The 21023-nt window shown below is 47.6% G+C and overlaps 1 protein-coding gene across 1 annotated transcript in view; it reads right to left on the bottom strand.

Annotated features, from left to right (window-relative positions):
* The window catches only part of LOC104360885 (collagen alpha-1(VII) chain-like), a 118517-nt gene extending 97734 nt beyond the window's left edge, over positions 1-20783 (bottom strand). Inside the window, exons 1-6 of the mRNA XM_032986727.1 lie at positions 20731-20783; positions 7160-7299; positions 3551-3731; positions 2938-3097; positions 1299-1392; positions 30-203 (exon numbers count right to left, since the gene is read on the bottom strand). Coding sequence (XP_032842618.1) covers positions 30-203; positions 1299-1392; positions 2938-3097; positions 3551-3731; positions 7160-7229 — 679 coding nt within the window. The 5' untranslated portion in view covers positions 7230-7299; positions 20731-20783. The remainder of the gene's footprint in view (positions 1-29; positions 204-1298; positions 1393-2937; positions 3098-3550; positions 3732-7159; positions 7300-20730) is intronic.
* Between the last annotated feature and the right edge of the window lie 240 nt (positions 20784-21023).

Raw genomic sequence — 21023 nt, 5'->3', positions numbered from 1 at the left:
AGCAGGATAAAGGGAGAGCTCTGACTCACCTTGTACAGTCTGTTTGATGGGCCGTGGGGGCTCTGAGGCAGTGAAACAGAGCCTTCGAGAGAGTTTGGGGGCCACGCTGTGGAGCAGGTGGAAATCTTCAACATAAAGTACGTGCTCTGCAGTGGGCTCTGAAGCTATTTTGTTCAGTTCATTCTTGTCAGCATCCTTAATTCCTAGATGAAGAAAAGAAGAGGAAAGGAGGACATCAAACACCACAGGTGGGGCAGGCCAGGCATTGGCAAGGGCTATCAAGAGCAAGTGGGAGCAATGTGCTGGCCTTTGAGTTTTACACCAATTTTGGAGTCATGCTGCCCGTGGCAAAGGATGAAACAAGGAATGGAGTCTCAAGCTGGATGGGCAGCGGTGAAGCAGATGAAGCTTCTTCCATCAGGGAAAAGAGGTCAAGGTTTTCTCCAGTCATGTTAGAGATTGCCCCAGGACATTCTGCTGCTGATGGGCTGAGAGGTGGAAAGTTCTCTTGGGGTGGAGAATGAAAAGGATCCGGGAAAAATCTGGCCCCATGCTTCCCATTGGATACAGAGACATTTCTGCTCCTCTGATGGATGAACAGACAATGAGACTTTGGGAGGCTGTGTGAAAATTGCAGGGGTTTCCTGAGGTTGAATTAAAAAAGGGGGGGGGGGGGGGGGAAGCCCCAACAAACCAACCCTCCCCTAATTTTCACTTCACATTGGTCTGAATTGACCTGGTTGTTCTCTATAATGAAACACCACCACCATTCCCTTCTTCTCCCCTGAAATATTTGGTGAAGGAAAGGATTTGACTTGTAATAAATGACTGTATGTAGTTCTTGGGGGTGGGGGTGCTGAAACTTTTCCTTGCCCATGGGATTATTCTGATGGATGTTTTTAATGTAGCTAAAGTCAGTCTCTGAACCCCATTAAGAGAAACCTTCAAAAGTAAAAACATTTCATTTTTGAAAATGTCACATCAAAACATTTTGACTTTTATGGTACTATTTATTGAACTCTTCCTGAATTTGCAAGTAGTTTTGACAGATGCAAACCCGCAGATTTCCACTGAAGAAATCAGCTATCAACAACAACAGAAATACCCAAGCACAGCACAGATGTGATTTTCCTGTATTTCCAGTAGTTGCTAGTGGCTGAGTTCAGCGATGGGTGCAGTTTTTAGAGGAGGGAGGTGTCATGCATGAGGAATCTTCCCCAGTGCATAGACTGGGTGCTGGTGCACACACATAGTATTTGGTGGTGATGCTTCGTGTAGTTTAATGTGTCCATACATACCTACAGCAAACACTGTCACCCCTCCATCCTGCAGGACCTGAGCTTCGTTTTCAACTGAATCACTGGATTTCCCATCTGTGATCAAAACAACTACCTACAGGAATTGGCATAAGAGCCAGAGAAATGAAAGAGCACATCATGAGGAGATCACAGAGACAGCTGCAGGATTTTCACACTGACAAGCTAGACCTTGGATGCAGTCCTTCTCTCTAAAGGGATATGGGCACTTGAAAATAAATCTTTTGATAACCCACACCTCTGGGGTAAGTCACACGAAATCAGATTTCACGAGCACGAGCTGGGAAGGAACAGAGCATAAATGCTGCTGCTCATGACAGTATCTCCTCTGCATGTCTCCTCCTGCTCGGCTGTGCCTCACCTCTGTTTGGGGCAGTAACTCTGGCTCCAGAGGGAGATTGATGCCAGCACAGAGAGAGGATTCACCCCCTACACGTCTGTAAGAGCAGCTCTTAAAGGAGAACTCAACTGCACCCTGGACAACACCCTTGGCCACTGGTACTTGGATGGTGCTGTCAGGTGATAAGAAACTCTCTCAGCCACAGCCTGAGTTTAAACGACAGCCAGAGTCAGCAACCCCAGACCTTCCAAGCTTTTTGGGCAGTCCCGTGGCAAATCCCATAGCAGATCCAAAAGCAGGACATATGGGTGGTGCATGGGAAGCTGTAACGAAGACAGACTCTGCTGCAAGACCTTTAGGCAGGCACTTGAGGTGGTTAACACATCCCACATGTATCATCGTGTTCTCCCTCCTGCTCTGTGACCCAAACCAGGTCTCACTGACCACACTGATCGCACAGACCACGTTTGGCATGCGGGATCTCAGAGCAAAGGAGAAGATGCAGCACCAAGCTGCCAATGTGGGATATCCATGGGAGGTGAAAGCTGGATGTGATAGTTTCAGACTTGATTCATGGGGTGTTACCGACTCCCCATGCAGCTGCCCTCTTCTCAATTTCAAGACCATCTACCATCAGACCATGGAGTGAACTGTTTCATGCAGCCTGCAGAGCAAGCCAGAATGCAATACCTTCTCTTTAGCATCCTCAGTGCCCCTTAGAAATTATGACCAAAATAATTTTAAAAAAAAACCCAATGATTTTAAGAAGCCAGTGACCCAGAACTGATGTCTGAAAGGTAAAAAAAATGCAATATGTCTGCTTTTTGAGGAAGATGCTAACTGTACCGCCACTCTCTGTAACCAGAGTGGATGGGTGCAGACTATTAGCAACAGCTACATGCACCAACACCACAACTTGTCTCCTTGTCCTTATCATGTCCTAAGCCTGCTCAGTCAGCTTACGCAGAAAGTGCCCCAAATTTGGGTACTCAGCTGGAGGCATTTAAGATTAGAATGCCGGGTCCCTCTGCAATCCATGGGGAAACAGGAACATTTTTAAAAAGTCAGTCCTTTGAAAATCTGGAGGTGCCTCCTTCCTTCTATCACACATAGTGACCTGAAGCTGAACGAGCTCCTAAATGTGCTACCTCAACTCCAAGCTAAAAATCAGATGGGATAAATAAAAAACAAATGGATCATTCATGCCTTCAGGTGAAGAAGTTAGAAGTCTGATCCTTACTGAGGATGACCCCAGGGAAGTCATCACAGAAGGTCACTTACCTTTGCTGCATCTTCTCGCAGCGTGTCCAGGCGAGACATGGTGTGAGCCACAAACGACAGGGCTGACCCTGTTTTTAAGCTGCTGCCTTCAAGGGAGAGATCCTGAATTGCCACCAGCATTTCTTCGATGGTCACGTAATCTGTGAGCTCAATACTCATCCTGGGAATGAGAAATAGGGGAATATGGGTGAATAAGGAGAAAGAAACACCGTTGTTACAGCAAGGATGCATTGATAATAGTAATGACCAGCAATAAAGTTACATTTAGCTGGTCACACTAGGCTTATATGTAGGCAAAGGGTCTTCTTCACAGTGGTCAAGCAAGTCCAGGGTATGATCCCCAAAGCCCTGTTACTATAAAACATTGTCTAAAATTGGATGGCAGGGAATTTCTTGTGGCTGCATTAAACGCCAGCCTTCCTGCCCTGAAAGAGTTCCCCATGGCCAAGCACCTCCAGACTCGGGTGATACTGATGAGGGTTGAATTCTCGCTCCACTCTTGCAATCGTTCAGCGGAGCAGCAAGAGCCCTTTGACCGTGAGGGCACGGTTGCCCAGCCTGATCCATAGTGATAGAAACCTGAGTGCTGGTGGTAGAGGATGGACTGACCCACCTTGCATTCTCCCCGTAGAGTGCCACCGCCAGCCGGATGCCTCCTTTGCCCATCACCACGTTCTCAAAGGAACGGGCCATGCTGCCGATGAAGTCCTTGACCAGCTGGGAGCTCTCCCTCCCTGTGCCCTGTGACTGCCCCATGAGGAACAAAACGTCGGCCACCTCCGCCGTCCTGCATGCTGAGGGAGAAGAGGGGCAGGAAGGCTCATCCCACATCACGCAATGAGTCAGTCAGGAGATAAACCCCTCTGAGTCATGTGAAGCCCCGAGACATTGCAGCTAAGGAATATTGCTTAGGCCCAATGAAGTGGGTAATCATGGGCTTCCCAGAACAACAGGATGTTTTGCTCTCTTTAATTTCCTCCTAATTCTCCATTTTGCCATTCCTACCCAGGGGAATTTCCTCATTTGAAGCACAAACACTGAGACCCAGATCCATCGAGTCACACAGGTCTGCAGGACATGCTGGAAGCAAGGGGATGCCTGGGGGTTTCATATGCCCGGAGGCAGACATCGACACCTGAGCCACTCACAACTGAAATTTAGGAATGTAGCAGCTTTGCCACCCCAAAAACCATCCTGGGCTTCTTGCACCAGGGCCTCCAGAACCAGTGAGACACCCATGCAGACATGGGGCCACCTGGCCACCCATGCTTTGCCAGCCCTCAAACAACCAAAACTTCCAATTTTCACGAAGAGGGTTTGGGACGTTCTGTGCATTCAAGCTCTGCAACGCTCCCCTTTTGCCTAACTGCCAGCAGCCCCAAGCATAAAAATTACCTTGTGCAAAGAATGAACAATTTGAGCATTTTTTCTGTACAAGCCAGAGTGAGCTGATGACAGCTGGCAGGGAAGGGACAGGTGTACAGGGAAATTTGTTTAACAAACATCAAGGCATATTTCCCTTTACAGTGTTCAGTCTCAATTTAATTTAATTTTCTTTAGGCATCCAATAAATATATTTCATGGACAGAAATCTGGTGACTTTTAAGGATGCTTAAATTAATGAAGGCTCTACAAGGGATGTTCAAAATTTACATTTTCTTTGGTCTTCCTCTCCCTTGCAGATAGATGCTGAGTTATTACCATAGGGCTGCTAAAAAGTAGACCATGCTGACTGCTGAAGGAGGGCTTTTTGTATCTTGCTCACCAGGACTGGGCTCAACCTCTTCACAGTTTTGGTTTTTTTTTTCTTCATTTTGTGCTATTGCTGCTTTGGACTTTACCCAGCCACTGTCTTGACTTTCAGCTGCAGGTCCAGAAACCCAACTCACATCCAACCTGGCTGCAGCATTTGTTCCACTTTGCTGGGGAGATGTGCTAGGCAGGTTTCTCATGCTTCTATTGCAAATGTTTTAGCTCAGTCTCTTATTTTTACCTGGCTTTTACCCCATTTCTGTAAGCAGGCTCCCCAGAGGACTTGGAAAGGTCCAGGTTTTGTGCTTTCCTTCATTTCTGTTTCCCTGATCGATCCCCTTTGTCCACACAGCAGGACACATTAGCTGGCTGTGGATGGATGGCAGTCCAACAATCTTTGTTACCCAGTGCTTTTGGTTTCTTTGTACCTCCTGACACTGAGCTCTTCACAACTTAACAGTTCTGTTTACTGCAGAAAAATAATGACTGGCTCTTTTTGGTTTCAGTTGCACCCAGCTGGGAATATAAAGCACTCTCCCTTGACAAAAATGGGAGACAATTATTTCCATTTTCCTTCCTAGAGCTCTCTGTTGAGATATCTCTTCCCTCCTCAAAGCTCTGTAAGTGCTTTTCAGCTGAGATGTCAGGGGTGTCTTGGAGGCAGCTCAGATGCTAACACCAGATCACCGTAAGCTTTTTTCCCAGCTGCCACTTCTATTTTGGATCTATCCCTTTTCCCTAGTTTGACCTTGATGTCCCTGTTCTCCCAGGAGGACTTGGAGGGAAGGCAGTACCAGTCACTGGCTCCAACCTCAGAACTGGTGGAAATGATTCAACAGCTTCTCAGAGTAACCGCAACCTGTATTACCACAGGAAAATCCCAACAAAGTTTCAACAAGATGGAGAAGACCATCCACCAGCCCTCCCAAAATCACCCACCTCTTGGAGCTACTCAAGGCAGTGCAGACAGCTTTTCCTGGGAGACCTGCATTTTTGGTCCTTGTCTAGAAAACATGCTTAAAATGTCATTGGTATCAGAGGGACCTTTGCTACCTACCCTCTCCACATCCCAAATCCCCAGAGAGCCTTCTCCATCCATGCCTGTCCCCTGGGAGTCTGGCTCACCCTGCACAGTGCTCCTGCCCTCATTTGTGTCCAGGGATAATGAGAAGAAAGATAACAAATAAAAGCTCCAGGGGATTAAAAAGGGCAGGATGGTGCCCCTTTCTCTATAAAGGGGCGACCAGAGCCCATTCTGTGAGATGCTGAGCCAGGAGCTCAGTACCTTTTGTGAGGGGCTCAGTTTGGCAATGAAACCTGAGAGTGTTTGCTGCTTGGATCAGGTACCTGAAGCTGTCATCAAAAACATGTGATGTTAAGCATATTTGGATTGGTACCTTCTCGAGAAAATACCAACACAGACAGCTATATTAATCACAGGGGGATATGATTTTATTTGAAATTTTCCATGCACCTTCAAAATTACCACGTTTCATCAATCACAGGTTTGCCAGAGACATCTGTAAATGTTGATTTATTGCACTGTTCCCAGCTTTGAATTAAATAGCATTATAGTCAAGTATATTGGCTTAATTGATGGACAGGAATTTAATCAAGTTAATTTTGTAGCTGATGCCAAAGCTTCCATTAACTCCTTGTTGAATTTACTGAATTTAGTTAGTTCAGGTGAATTTATACCTTCAAAGCATGGGGTCTTGTTGCTGCAGAACAGTTCAAAGAGGGAGGACTCACTGGTTCATACCCAGCCCCGTGACTGTCCTGGCAGCTCTGGATTAGCTTTGTAGTACGCTCACATGGAGCCTCCCCCTCCTTCAGGACCCTGAGGCTACAGAGACGTGCCATGGATCATGCTGTAACTCCATGGTGCTCTTCTCTGGGGCCCTTTTTGTCTCCTGCCTTTTGGGTCTGGCCCCTTCTCCCCAAAAATTCTTTGTGGGCTTGCACAGGCTACAAGGAACCAGGGAGGAGGTGAGCCCGTGTGCCATCTCAACTCTCTAAAGAGTAGTAGGAGGCTTCAAGGCTTCCTTGAGGTCTTTTCTCTCGTATTCTCTGTGGTGGCTTGTACCAGCTCTTGGAGATCAGAAGAGGAATCAGGAGAGGACACATTTTCCCTTTCTCCCCACCTTTCCCTGGAGCAGCTGAGGTGGAAGAGTATTAGAGGTAGAACCCTGAGCAGAGCCCTGATTTCCCCATAAACCCTAGTGCAGCAGGTCAGGTCCTCCCTGCATTTTGGGGCCAGCTGAGGTGCTCTGTTAGCCAGATGACCCCAACCTAAAAGGACCCTATGCAGAAGTTAAAGGGATCAGCACTGCAGCTCCACCATGACAGCATCTGAGAGTGTATCCATGACATCAGCAGAAACTGCTGCTTGGAAAAGGTCTTTTTCTCCCAGATGCGTTTCAGCATCACTCCCAGATGCTGCATTCATGGCAGCCCACTTGTCACATACCTTCATGAACGGCCACGGCTCTGTACTGCACCACAACCACTGCCAGGGCAAGGATCTGGGCATACAACATTTTCCTTTTCCTTGGGAAGAAGCTCCTCCTTGGTTCCTGGAGTCAGCACACAGCCTGGAGAGTCATTCATCTGCAGGGGAAAAGAGGCTTCCACACACTCCATCTGATACGATGCTCCTACCTGCCTCCAGTGGCAAGGGAAGCTTTTCTCCAGCTACAGAGGCTCATCTTGGCTTAGGCAAGTGGCCATAAAGCCCATAAATCCACTAATTCCTCCAACTCTTTGCTGATGCTGGCTACAGGGGAGAACTCAGCTTTGCTCCCCCAGCACCTTTCACAAATAGCACCCTTCTGCAGAAAACAACAACCTTAGGTGATTAAGCGTAAATGTGAATATTAGTGGTGTGATGAAAGAGGAAAGCACCTGCCGTCTCAATCACACAGGGAGGGAAGATCACTACAAACAGCAGTCACCTGCACTCAAGTCTTTATTAGCCTGTTTTGCAATTAACTTTCAGGTTCCTAAATCCAGGATTAACTGTCTTGCACTCACCTCAGAGTGAGCAGATTCCACAAGGAGACATGAACTATTTCCAGAGTGAAAATTACAGACATGGGGAAAAGATAAGCTCGATGACTTTGTCCAGCCTAGCTGTTTGCTAGGGTTGGATTATTCCAGTTGACAACATGAAATCACATTGCATTATAGATCAGATTCCTTTTGGAAAACAAGGCTGAGTTCCTCTGCAGAGCCTGGAATAACCCCACCTAAATTAATCCCCAAACAAGCAAGATGAAAGTCAAGTGCCTGGAGCAGCCTGGTGTGCATCTAGACTGCAAGGACATCAGGGCTGTGGTCACCTTGCCCATCATGTAGCTACACTCATCTCTGAGACCCTCAGTACTCAAGTTCCCCTAATGCATTTTCTGTTTCTTATTTTCCCCTCTCTCTCCTCCTAACTGCTGGGTGTACTTGGATGTAGTCAAGAGCTGTTAAACTGTGCTGCGTCCTTCCTTTGTAACTCCTGCCAAAACCTCTGTGCGGTGCTGCCTTATTGTTGTGGAGATGGCTTCAAAGCAAAAACACACCCAACCCACCCCTTACCCCCCCCCCCCCCCAAAAAAAAAACAAAAACAAAAAAAAACCAACAGAAAACCCCAAAACACAGCAAGCAAATGCAGGCTTTTTAACAACAGGAATAAATAAGCTTCTAGAAAATCAAGTAATGGAGGAGAAGTGCAGAGCTGAGACCCAAGAGAAATAGGTTTTACCCCCCACCTTTTTTGCAAGAGTTGTGTTACAAGCTTTGGTAAGATCACCCCATCACCCCTCAGCTCCCTTCTTGCAACGCCAACCTGGCAGCACCCCCTTTTCCCTTCCCATTTAATCCTCAGCTCCATAGGGCAGAGCAGGAAGGCAGCAAAACCTTTGACTGGGTTTCTGAGCTCTGTGCTAGTATTATTAAAAACACATGTCCTTCCAGAAATGTTTCTGCAAAGACCCTTATTTCAAAGTTTTTCAAAAAGCGTCTTCTTCCGTCTTCTCCTTTTCCTCCCATCATTCACACCTCTCCACTTCCTCCTGCCCAAAATACAATCCAAGTGAAGGGTAATTTAGCTTGTAAATACAACCTCCTGTTCTGAGAATTGCCATATCTAAAATAACACCAGAAATGCAATATAATATGTACTGAGATAGCTAATCTAGATCCTTTGAGAGCACATGTACGTCACAACAGCTGTCGCCGAAGCCTGTCCCAATGGTCTTACTGGTCTATATGGGGATGGCTCCCCAGTTTCTGCAAACAGCACAGTGAGCAGCTCACCCAGTCCTGCCCCCCAAATACCAGCTGCCATGTTGAGACAGAAGAAGATCTTCCAAAATGCTGATTTTCGTGGACCCCTGAGATAGAACGTCCACTGCCATGTGTCACCCCATGGGGTCCTGCCTGATTTCAAGGTCCTCTAGCACACACACCATCCCTGGAGGCCACCAGTGCTCATGGTCCGCATTGCCTTCAGCAGTCCACCAATCCATCCCATCTAATTAGGAGAAAATAGGCAGTAAATTAACAAACTCCAAAAACACTGCCTTCAGAACAGGTTTGTAAGTAGCTTCTATCTTCAGACATGAGGCTTGATGTTGGACTCAAGCTAAATCGTACCTCCTGCCTTTCCAAAGGTGACATTTTATCCTCTCCCACCTCATCCTCTCTATTCCTGTCCTAAATCAAGAATGAAATTTCCTTGCTGCTTGACTCCTTAGGATAGACTGAGTCCAAAACACATGGAAAAAAATAATTTAAAAAAAAGCTTAAATGCTAACAGAAATCTCTGTTCCTCTTTGTGATTCCAAGAAAACACTCATTTATTCTTAAAAAATAAGAGAGTTCCTCTAACACGCCTGTGTGATATGACAAGGCATGTGCCAATGTCATCCTACAGCAGGTCTACTCCAGGGTGTTGACCCACGGGGCAGGGGTATGTACTGCTGTGGTGATATCCTGGGAGGGAGATGGAGCCAGCAAGGGACAAAGGACAGAAAAAGAAGCACCTCTGAATCTTCAACATTTGTTCCCCAGGTTCACATATATACAGGAAATAAAAAAAGTCCTAAGCAACAAAACGTAAGTCTGAGTTTCTGCAGTCACTTTGGGCAGCTAAGCCAAAGCACATTTTTGCAGATACAAATTTAACACGTCATTCTTTTTTTTTTTTTTTTTTTTTTTTTCCCCCCCAGCTCTGATATTGTTTAATGCTTCAGCACGGAATAAATATGCACATTAACATAGCAATAGGAAAATAGTCATATAAGGAATAAATCCTAGAAGACTCAGCAGAGGCAAAGAAAAAGCATGGTGAGCCCCAGGCCTTCAGTGAGTAAATGTTAATATTCACAAAACTCAAAGACCCTGTGGGTATAGAAAGGCTCGAGCTCAGAATAGTCACACTCGAATTCATATTGCAAAGGTGAGGAAAAATATTCAAAACAGTTTTATAATCTGGATGCCACAAACTGAACAAATTTCCTGGCAGACATGAACTCATATATGCACATATGCATGCATGTTGAACTTTTACATGTTCAATTTTTGAACATACTGAATACTTCTGATTTTTATTCAATATATTTTTAACAGTGTAGTTTAAGCTGTGCTCTGCCTTCTAGCAGTGAGCTGCAAATGCTCACTTGGGGTGAAAACCCACCGAACTCCTGCTGCTGTGTTACCAGCATGGGTCCTTGATGGATGACTGCAGCACATCAAGATTATAGATGAACCCAAATTTAAAGGCGCTATTCTCTGACTTTGAAAAGAAAATGAGTTTTCTCTCTTGTTTTTCCCCTTCTTGATTCCTTCCAAAATCCCACTGCATTTAAGGGTTCATGTAGATATGAAATACCAGCCCTAGGTGAGAAAAGGCAGTGTGGGACATATATATCAGGGTGAAGAGCTGCTCTGCAGCTTCCAGACGCTCGCTCCAACACCTCCCTCTATCCACAGGCACGATCACACCTGGGCTCGCTCCTTCCATGTGCTCCATCTTTTAGGATCTATGTTGGGTAATAAGGCTGATGGAGGGCTTCCATTTGCTCTACTATCGTTGTCCAGCTCAGGGCAGCTCAGTTCACTTAGAGTAACCAGCTCACTTAGGAGCCACCATGATGCTCATTATATACATTACGTTTTAGAAAATTTAAACCCAGCAAGTCTTAGCTGATCTTTCCAGACACTGGTTGCCATCAGCCCCTGTCAAAGACCTCCTAAAACCACTACAGAGATCTTTAGAGAAACCTGGTAGGGGCAAGGAAATGACCCCATAGACTTCAGGGTTTTGCAAAGAATCTCAGTAATTTCCTTGATCTTTTACTGTCCCCGGTAAATAATTTATAAGGGCAACTTCTCTGGGTTTTACAGTTCCTTGAACAAATTGCCTCCAAACGCCATAAAGCTGATGGACCAGGTTCTCCCTTTACCTCACCTGGATCAGATGACAGAGCTGTGGGAAGCCTGGCAAAATGCAGGAGGTTAAGAAAAAAAGCAAGTCTTACGTACTTGCAGTGGTGCCCCAGGCTGGGCTGTTCCCCTCCGTTTATTCCTCCAATGTATATGTTTGCAATAAACTCTTCTTCCTTTTTTTTTTTTTTTTCCCAACAAATTTTGGGATTAATAACTCCTGTCAGCAAGGTCTGCCCAAAAGGGATGAGACCCAGTGGATTTTCAGTCTCATCTGGACGGTGCCTGCCTCCCCCAACTCACCTGGATCTCACACGTCTCCTGCCCCAGGATCACCCATACCAGATGCTGCTAACTCCATCCACCAAACACCTATCCCTGTTTCATAGAGACACAAAAACTACATTATAGAGCTGCATCTGGGTACGCACAGCCTTCCCAGGGGATCTCTGCAGATCCACATCTCAGCACCCACTACTGTGCCACAGCACATATCACAGAAGCAGACAGACCCTCCGCCTCATGACCTAGCAAAATCTTGACAATTTCAGCCAAATCTGACAGAGGGAAGCAGTTTTCATACAAGTCTCCTGAAAACAGCCAGATGGACAGAGGAACGATATCCTATTTGCAGCTCCCTCTGAAAGACTGTAGGCTGAGCACAACCCTACATTAGCCAGCAGAGAACCCACCAGGGATTCAGCTACATCTCTCCTTATTAGACATCACTGTACCCATCCCAGCACCCAAGGGCTCCTGTTCATGGAGGACTGCCAGGCACATCACAAAATTCTATGCCAAGAAATCCCAGCACCCCCACAAACAGACCATGCTGACATGTGCAATTGTAATATAGAGATTGGCCTGAATGGAGAATTAATGGGAATGTTGGGATGTGGAATCACCGGAGACACTGGCAGGAGAAGGGTGTGGAGATGGTCTGGGATGGTGCAGGTACTGAGGGAGCCAGCATTAGGAGGTCACCAAGATCCCAGCATATCTACGTGTAATTTTACATTATATTTGGGTGGGGAAAAGCAAGGCTCAGATGGCACTGACTGAAGCAAAGGACAGATTCAAACCGCTGAATTCTGGAGGGAAGATCAAAAATAAAAACATGGGCTTTAAAACACCAGCAAAGAACGGACTAAATCCTAACGGCTCGCAGAGTTGGAGAGCAAATGTCACAACCCCTGGCAGCTCCAAAAAGGCACCACCAGCTCATCCTAAAGCAGCACGTTGTCACCAACGTAAGAAAAACTCAGGAGATAAGGTAGAGATGCAATAGCTGGTGTGAGTTAGAGGCTCTGTCCACTTTACAAGCAAATGTGTTCGTAATTTGCTGCTGGGGAAATGTCGGTTCTCTCCTTCTGCTTTGAAATGCTCACACAGAAAAGCCTCGTCAGGACATTTCTGCAGCTCCTCTCCTGTGATTAGGCACCATTTGCTGCAGGGGCGTTAAAGACATTTTCAAACTTCAAGGAAAACGGTAGATTTGAATGGGAGGCAAGATCTGGTTAAACATGGGTCGTTCCTCGCTTGACAGAAATAAGCCTCAGGGGGTCAAAAGTTTACAGTTTCTTTTTTAATGGAGTTAATAGATTTTTATGGTAATTGATTTCTCTCTGAACCCCTTGAATACAGATTTTAAGCTGTTTTCATAAAGAAATATGAATGCATTGACTTGTGGTAGCTGGAGGCACACTCCTGAAATGCATTAGGACTCTCCAGGAGCAGCTGGAGGGGCCGATCCACAGGGAGGAGATGCTCCCTTTGCAAGCAGAGGTGCAAAACAGTACCTAAAGCCAGAGCTCAAATTAAGTCCAAAGAGGCTGGGATTATCCCTGGTCTTTTTGAAAGCCCCTTGGACACTTCTCAGGCTAAACCAGGATTATACTAACATAGTCCAAAGCATTCAGAATTAATTATGTGGATCAGAAGCACTAACCCTGGCTGAACATACTCAGGTCCTTCAGCTGGTGTGAGCTGGGAATGGCCACGTCCACCCGTTTCATGCCATTCCCCTGGTGTGGGTATTCACATCCCTTCCTATATTTTCATACAGGATTTTCCATTTTCTGGAAGATCCCTTTCACTACAGTGACAGTGAAATTTTGGCCACTTGACTAGGAAAGGAAAATGAGATTTCCTAAATTATTAAAAATACCAATAACTTGATATCAGAACAAGATGGTGCATCCAAACCAGGCTCCGACCAGCAGCCCTGTGGCCAGCAGAGATTCTGGTAGCTTTTAGGTGGTGCATGAATGTGTTTTGTCTTTCTTGTCCACCTGCTGACGCTTTTGGGTCTAAATCCCCATTATTGAGAACCAACTCGTTCAGACCAGCACTTGTAAATAACTTTTTGTAAGCAAGCTATCATCTCATGCAACTCTTATACGAAGTCAGCTGAAAATCAGGGGGCCTTTGGCACATCTGCCTCAACATGAGTCTTAACCCAGCTAATTCCCATCTCAAGCTTCTCCTCCACAGAGTGCAACTCTTCTGCTCCAAGATCTTGGGTGCCAGGTGCAGCGTGTAGCTTGACCCCACCACGTGGGCTCTATAAGGAGAAGAGGCAAGCTGTATAAACCCTGCCATTGCTCGGTGGCTCGGGTTCCTGGAATCCCTAACATTGGATCATCTAGTAGAAGGGGCTGCCAAGAAGTGATCTGATTTTTGTTTGCCCCAAAAAAGCAACCTGCAAGCTCTGCAGCAATAGGTGTTCCCTGCGCAAGGCACTTCTGTCCCCCGGACCCACTCATACCCCTGCCCAGGACATGCCACGAGGATCTCTCAGGAGAGGAAAAAGCAGCAAGCTTGGGCTCAGAGCCAGGAGGGATTCTCCCTCTGGTTGCTGAGAAGAGTGACCAGAGTAGATGGATCCTCCAGAAACACCCCCTCCAGCCTCAGAGCTGCCACATGGCTTTCCAGACCCTATCTAGATAACACTTGAGATAATTTAAACTCCATCTCCAGGACAAGTTTGTATCTATACCTTCACTAGCCCTCCTGGAATGACACAGTGATGCAGTCTGGATCTAAGAACCTACTTAATTTCAGCTAAAGGAGGGACACAGGTGTCCTCAGTGTACTATGGAGAGCATTTTGCATAGCCCCCATGGTTTTCCTCGCCCTGATCCCTATTGCCATAACATCTGGGCAACGCACAGCCCAGTTGTGCCCATTACTGGCTTGCCCAGGGCTAGTAGGTTGGGCAGAAGCGGTGAAGGAAGCTGAGCTTCCCCCAAGAGCCATGCTAGATCCCTGAAATTTAGCATTCATGCAGATTTACTGGAGAAAGTGCGATGGTCACGGCCGGGCAAAGATGACCACAACCCCCCGTAGGCTTCTGGCTGCAGTTCACACCATGAGGTGCTAAATAGGATTTTGCCCACATGACAACCATTCCCTGATGCCCCAGGCTGCTCAATTTGGCCACATGTGATTTTTAGACTGAAGCTTGAATTCTGATCCAGCACCATCCTGGGTCAAGGCATGTCCAAAATGAACATCCCAGAAGGAAGCCAGAAGAACTAGGAAGAAACTAGAAGAGCATGGGGTAGGGTATCCCTCATGTGGGTACCTGCACAGAAGAAGCTGTTGGCAGTGGTGTGGTCGATGGTGTTGGAGGCAAGGGGTGACAGCTCTGGTGGCCAACAGACCTCCTTGGAGGGCCAGCAAACATCACGTCCTCAGTGCTACAGCTCCCCTCCTCTTCCGAAGATGCATTGATTCACCTTGTTCTCCTGGAGGACACCTCCCTCTCAGCTCCAGGCAATTTTGCCATGAAATGGAAGGATTTCAAAGCGAGGAAACCTTTTCCAACGAGCATTTTTACCCACATGCTGCAGCGTGGAGCCTGTTTAAACAGCAGCGTCAGCAACCATGAGAAACTGCTGCTCCTTGCAGAATGGGTAAATGTCTCCCCTCCCTCTCCCAGAGCAAGAGCTTTGAGAAAGTGTTCTGTTGGTCTTTTTTTTTTTTTTTTTAATAAATACCATTGATTTCCTGATTTAAAGGGGTTGCGCTGTGTAGTAATGTTTAACAGAGATGATGGGGAGAGAAAGGGGATAAATCTTGTGAGGCTGCTCAATAAAAGAAGATGAAGTGAGAGCTGGAGGAAGCTTATTTTCCGCTTCAGCACTCAACTGAACATGCCTGGTTTGTTCAAAGGCAGTGACCCACAAGCGGTGCTGGCCTCCCAGTCCTACCAACTCCAGGTTTAGTCCCCAGAACTGCTGTTTCCTCAGGAAACATGGTGGAGAGACGGTGGCCATGTATAAAAGCAGCTGGATTAACATCTCAATAGGTTTCCTGAGAGCATGGCAAGGGTTGGCGATGACTCTCCCCCTTGGTGGGAGACATGGCATGGGGAGGTTTCTGCCCCATCCTCTCCCCCTCCATCAGGTTCCAGCACAGCTCCAATATCACACAACATGGAGCAAACACAGGTTAAGATTTGCTCAGATCCGATGGAAACAGCCAATTAAGAGCAAAACTTCATTGAGGAGAAAGACCTCCTTGGGTTTTTGGCTGTTCCCCATGATGGGATAGGGCAGTAAGGCCAATTAAAAGGTGACCAGTAGCTGGAGATAACTGGCAGGTGACTCTTCTTCCCCTGGTATGGGACAACTTGCAGAGTCATGTCCAATTGAAGCTGGTTTTGCCATCTTCCACCTCCGGCAGAAATTATCCAAGCAGCATCCAGGAGCATTAGGTGGAGCATTTCAGCATAGAAACAACAAGGAGAAAAGCAAAAAAAAAAAATACCTTATGAGTCCTGGAAAGGAAAGCTAAACCCTCCTTTCCTCCACACCATGGTGACTCCCTACACATCAGGTTTTCACATTAACAATAGTAAAAATACCTTCTTAGCTAAACTTAGAAACTTTTCCAAGCAGAAAGTTAGAGCCAGATGGTGGTTGTGAAGATCGTCTCCAGCCAGACTCTCTCCTCTTCTCCAAGAGACCCAGTTTAGGGGGGGGAATTAATGTTTTTGCTTGCATAGCTGTTGCAAAGGAGGGTTTGCTGCCCACCCCAATCTCTCCTTCTTGCAAGAAATGCCAAGAGCTCAGTGAAGGTTTGGGGTGGATAATTCTGAAGGAGAGTTTTGCTGGAGATCACAGGTCACTGGAGGTCTACGTGAAACAAATGGCTCTGCTTCAACCCCAGAGGCCTCCCCACTGGGCTTCTGATCCTGATACAGCCTTTTATAGCATCACCTGGGCATGCACCAGCTGAGAAGCATCACAATGTGAATCCTACTTAACAAAATTAATATTACACTTGAAAAAGCTAAGAGAGGCAAGCAATAATGGTCAGCCATCGGGTACATTCCCAGAAACAGGGAATACCTCTGCCCAGTTTAATGCTCAGATTTGAAATGAGCCATCCTGTTTCTGGCTGAGAGGGGAGGGAGGATCCCTCACCACATGTGGCACAGAGACATGAGCTGCCCACCGAACAGGTATCAGGGTTTTAAGGATATCTGCAGTTTCTTCGCCCTACTGCCATCTGGGGCATTCGTGAGACAATGCTTGTTAATCTGTCTTCCCATAAAGAAGGTGAAACGTCTGCCCTGCAGGATTATGTATCGGCGGAGTCAAAGGCAATATTTCCAGGTGGATGTTACAGACAAGGAGATCAATAGATGGGTGAGGTTGTGTGTTTGTGTGTGTGTATGTGTGTGTGTGTGTGTGTGTGTGTGTGTGTGTGTGTGAAAAAAGGGTTAGTAAGTCAATCGATCAACGGATTGACTGCTTGGCTGGCGGCCAGGTCTGCATTTCTCAGGTTACTCACACTCAGGCTGGATCTTTTCCAGGAGGTTATTCACATTGCAAAGTGCTCCTTAGCATGACTGACGGGACTGGGAGCCGGGACAAAGAAAACAAAGATCCCAGCCTGAGGTCCCGCATCCCCTGGGTGCCTCTTGGTTTTGTGGCAGGATAAATTCTCCAAGCAGATCCCTGTAGCCTCTGCGCTGATGCTATTTCACTGCCTCCAGCCGATTTGCTTCGCTCTTGCCAGAACAAGGACCACAGCTGAATGCAGCAGAAGCAAAAGAGGGAGGAAAGGCTTGTGTATGAGACTTGCACATCCTCATCTCCTGCTCTGGACCCCTCCGTGGGCAGGCTAACCCTGCTAATCTACTCCTCCAACCCCATGCAACACCACAGAGATCCCCCAGGACTCACAGCTTAAGTCTATGCCCCCTGCCCTGGTCAGGATTCTACCTCAGTGGGGTACCATAAAAGATGATCCTTAGGAGTTATGCTTGTACAAAGCCTCCTATGATGAGAATGGGCTCTGAATCTCCCCTGCAGTCTCTTGACATGATCATGATCCAAACACCAGCTTCCCTCTTGTGCTGACAGCCCCCCCTGAAAAGGATGGAGCCACTATAAATCTTCGCTTCAATTTCTATTAAGCAAGTGAAACCCTTCCCAAAGGCACCTTCCTATATTTCCCTGGCATTTTCATTCTGCTGAGATGGTGCAAGTAGATAGGCATCTTGATTTGGACTAGTTTTGTCTCCCAGGTCTCAGTACTGCAGTACTGGCTGAGTTGCTAGGGCATTGAAGCAAGTGTGTTGTGGACAGACAGACATCTCCCTAAACAGACAGCACTGGCATAATTTGCCATTTTACTATATGCCTTTTTTTTTTACCTCTCTACAAACCCGCCGTGTGGTACAATCATATTTTAGACCCACCATAAACTGGTGTTAATGATTAAGGAAGAGAAAACTGGCTTCTTGTACCCATCTGGACAGGTTAGGCTTTTATGGACCGACTGTACAAACAAAATCTGAGGTGCTGATGGTGTACGCTGACGGGCAAGTTGTACAAACATGAAGTATCAGGCCACGGCAGCAGTGAAACCTTCCCAGAAAGCATTTATCTGTGGCACAAGGTCACGACTTGGCCCCTGTCACCAGGATGTCTTGGTGACTCTGGTCCACTTGTACCACCTACTCCTCTGAGGCATCGCAAGATGGTCCCTCCAAAGCTCCCATGGATGCAGCTGAACCCATTTTGGATATTTCTCTCTGTTCCTCCCACTCTCTCAGAAGCTGCTGCTGGGTCTGTGCTCCCTCAAGACACAGAGGAAGGAGGATTTATGGACAGTGAATTAGAGAAGCTGAGACAGAGGCACTCACTCCCCAGCCGGGGCAAGAGCACCCAGTCCCCGAGCTGGAGCCCTCAGCAGCCAACCAAAGGGGTCCCTGGGAGGACTTCAACCCAAATCTCTCACTTTTTACATTAATTTCTTTACTGCCTTCCTTCCATTCAAAGGTGAGGCCCGAGATGAACACATCAACCACCTTTCACCACCAGCACCACCTTCACTGCCTCCTGGGCGCTGCAGCAAGCTTGAAACATCACTCATCCCAGCAAACAGTCACACTCTGCAGCTACACTCATCCATCCTTCCCCCGCTCCCCTGACGGACTTTCCCATTTACACAGACCTGCGCTGCCTGCTTGAGCAGCCCTGGGCCCTGCCAGCTACAAAATGATCTCCCCAGGGGAAGCCCTTTTCCAAAGCAACACCTGAAAGGTCCCCAAATTATACCTTTGCTCCAGCCTCTATCTGGCAGCGGTTGTGGGTCTGCTCCTCACCACGGCTGCGAAGCCCTGGGTGGTGACAGGGTGACCTTTCTTACAGGCAAGGGGACATCATGCCTGGGGAAGGGGTTCAGGTGGCTGGACAAGGGAGTTGGAGATGTCCTGCTGCATTTTTCCTCTTTCCCTTGTCCACTATCTGGAATGAGCAGGGTCAGAAGAACAAATCTGGCAGGGAGGCACTAATTAGGACAGGAAGATCTGAGAACAGCTGAAACATGAGACAAGCCATGCTTGGGAAAGCTAGGTGGAAAAAGCAGACAAGCTTTCTTGCACAAAAACTCTTTCAGTCCTCAGCCCCAGTGCACCAATATTTAAGACCAGGGGGAGCTGACAGAGCTGCTCCAGTGAGAAACTCCTGAGCAGCTGCGATTCAAACAGCCTCCAGAGAGGAAATAGCACCCCAACAATTCCCAGTCCTGCACTGTACAAACATCACACCCTCAGCCAGGCTGGGGACATTGTCAGGACCTGCAGGTGAGGACACGTCCCCGTATTCATGTGCCAACCCTTCAAAAACACAACCTCAAGCACCTCCTGGTCCAACACAACTCCCCATGTGCAACCTGGCCTGACGCTGCTTGGGGCACTGGAGGAGAGATGTCTGCAGAAGGGGCCACACTGCAGAAGCATTGGGGGGCCCAAACAGCATCCTCCATCCCCTTTCTGCTCCTCCTGACGCATGAACTAATGCAATGCACGGAGCAGTTTCTGCAAACTCCATCCTACAAACTAACCTCTTTGTTAGAGCCACAAAGACTTTTTAGACATCCCATGAATCATCTGCCTGGTAGCTAATTTTCTTCCCTCCCTGGAAGAAAGGCACTTTCTCGTAATTCTTGATTGCAAGCAGAAATTACATTATTTTGGGCCTACGATGGATAGCAGCCAAACAAAATTGTTAATCACCGCTGTTCCCTGCGAGACATCATTTCAGCATCTACAAGGGGAGGCGGAAAGGGGTGGACTGATGCTGAAGGATCTCAGTTACCACAACCACTGGTGCTACTGAGGCAGGAAAACCTGGGTTGTGTGACTTGTTGCAGGGAAAGGAGAGCAGAGCACAACTCCGAGCTGCATGCACGTGGTTTGCACCCAAGCGGTCACTGAATTCATTGCAATGCTACCACCTTTGCAGACCCAGTCTGGCCCAGCTGAAGGAAAGCAGAATCCCACCCTGAAGTAGCTTCTCTGCTTGAAATCATCCAACTTCTCCAGCCAGGAATGACCCCCAGACCAACCCTTTCTCCCGCAACCCACTGAAATATTCACTTTGGAGTTATAACCAGTCCCAGGAGCGGCTTATATATAAGCTGTTGTTATAGCTTTGATGCAGGACTTGCTTTGAGCACTTGCTGTTTTACCAGCATCCACTTTGCACAATCCAACTGAACAAGACTAGAAGCTCCTTATTCCACTGGTGGGAAGTTTACTGGGGCCACATTCTGCCCATTGCAAAGCTTGGTGCATCAAAGGAGGCAACAGGAGCTCGCTTCCTCCCAGAAAGCCTCAAAAACCCCCCAGAACAACCTGCCATGTGCTGCACACGACAGCACTTCTTCACAACCTCTCCCTGCCTCCGAGACCAGCTGATGCCCCTGAGCTGCCTCCCATCACGGGAAGTCCAAAGTCACCCCAAAAAATTCAGTTTTCAGACAGGTTTTGGGTACCTCGGGCACTTCTGAAACAACAGCAAAGGGTTCGCTTGTGCAACGAGCCGAGAAGCTGGGAAGGCAATTTGCAGCCCCCGGGAGCTGCCACCGCCTCCTCATCCTCCCCATCGCCCCCCGGCCCGCTCTCACGCCTTTCGCACGCCGCGGCTCATTTAACTGCAACCCGAGAATGGGGAGAGCAGGGAAAAAAAAAAAAAAAAAAAACCAAACAAAACAACACAACAAAAACACAAACACAACAGAGCATACAAAACTCCATCCCTGGACAGATGGACAGCTAGTTACAGGCGGCTGGTGCTGCTTACCTGGGCAAAGTGGCCGCGTGTTGGCTTCTCCCCATGGGCGAGAGGGTCTGATAGCCCCAGAAACAGGCATCCACGTCGGCCGGGCTGCAGTGAAACTCCCTGCACGCTTGGAAGAAGAAGTTATGAGGCAGGAGGAGGGGCCGCTCCAGGCATCCCCCCCCCCCCCCCTCCACCTCCGACTCCTTCTCTACAGGCCGGCAGCTGGGACAGAGGCGGCAGAGGGGAGACTGGGACAGGGGATGCCACCCTGCCTGTTTTCAGCAGGAATGTGGGAGAGAAGAGGGGGGAGAAAA

This window comes from Tyto alba, unplaced genomic scaffold (assembly GCF_018691265.1).
Source record: "Tyto alba isolate M040663 unplaced genomic scaffold, T.alba_DEE_v4.0 Super-Scaffold_2, whole genome shotgun sequence".
Lineage (NCBI taxonomy): Eukaryota > Metazoa > Chordata > Aves > Strigiformes > Tytonidae > Tyto > Tyto alba.
Note: the sequence above shows the minus strand (reverse complement) of the source record. Positions and strands in the feature narration are given on the sequence as shown.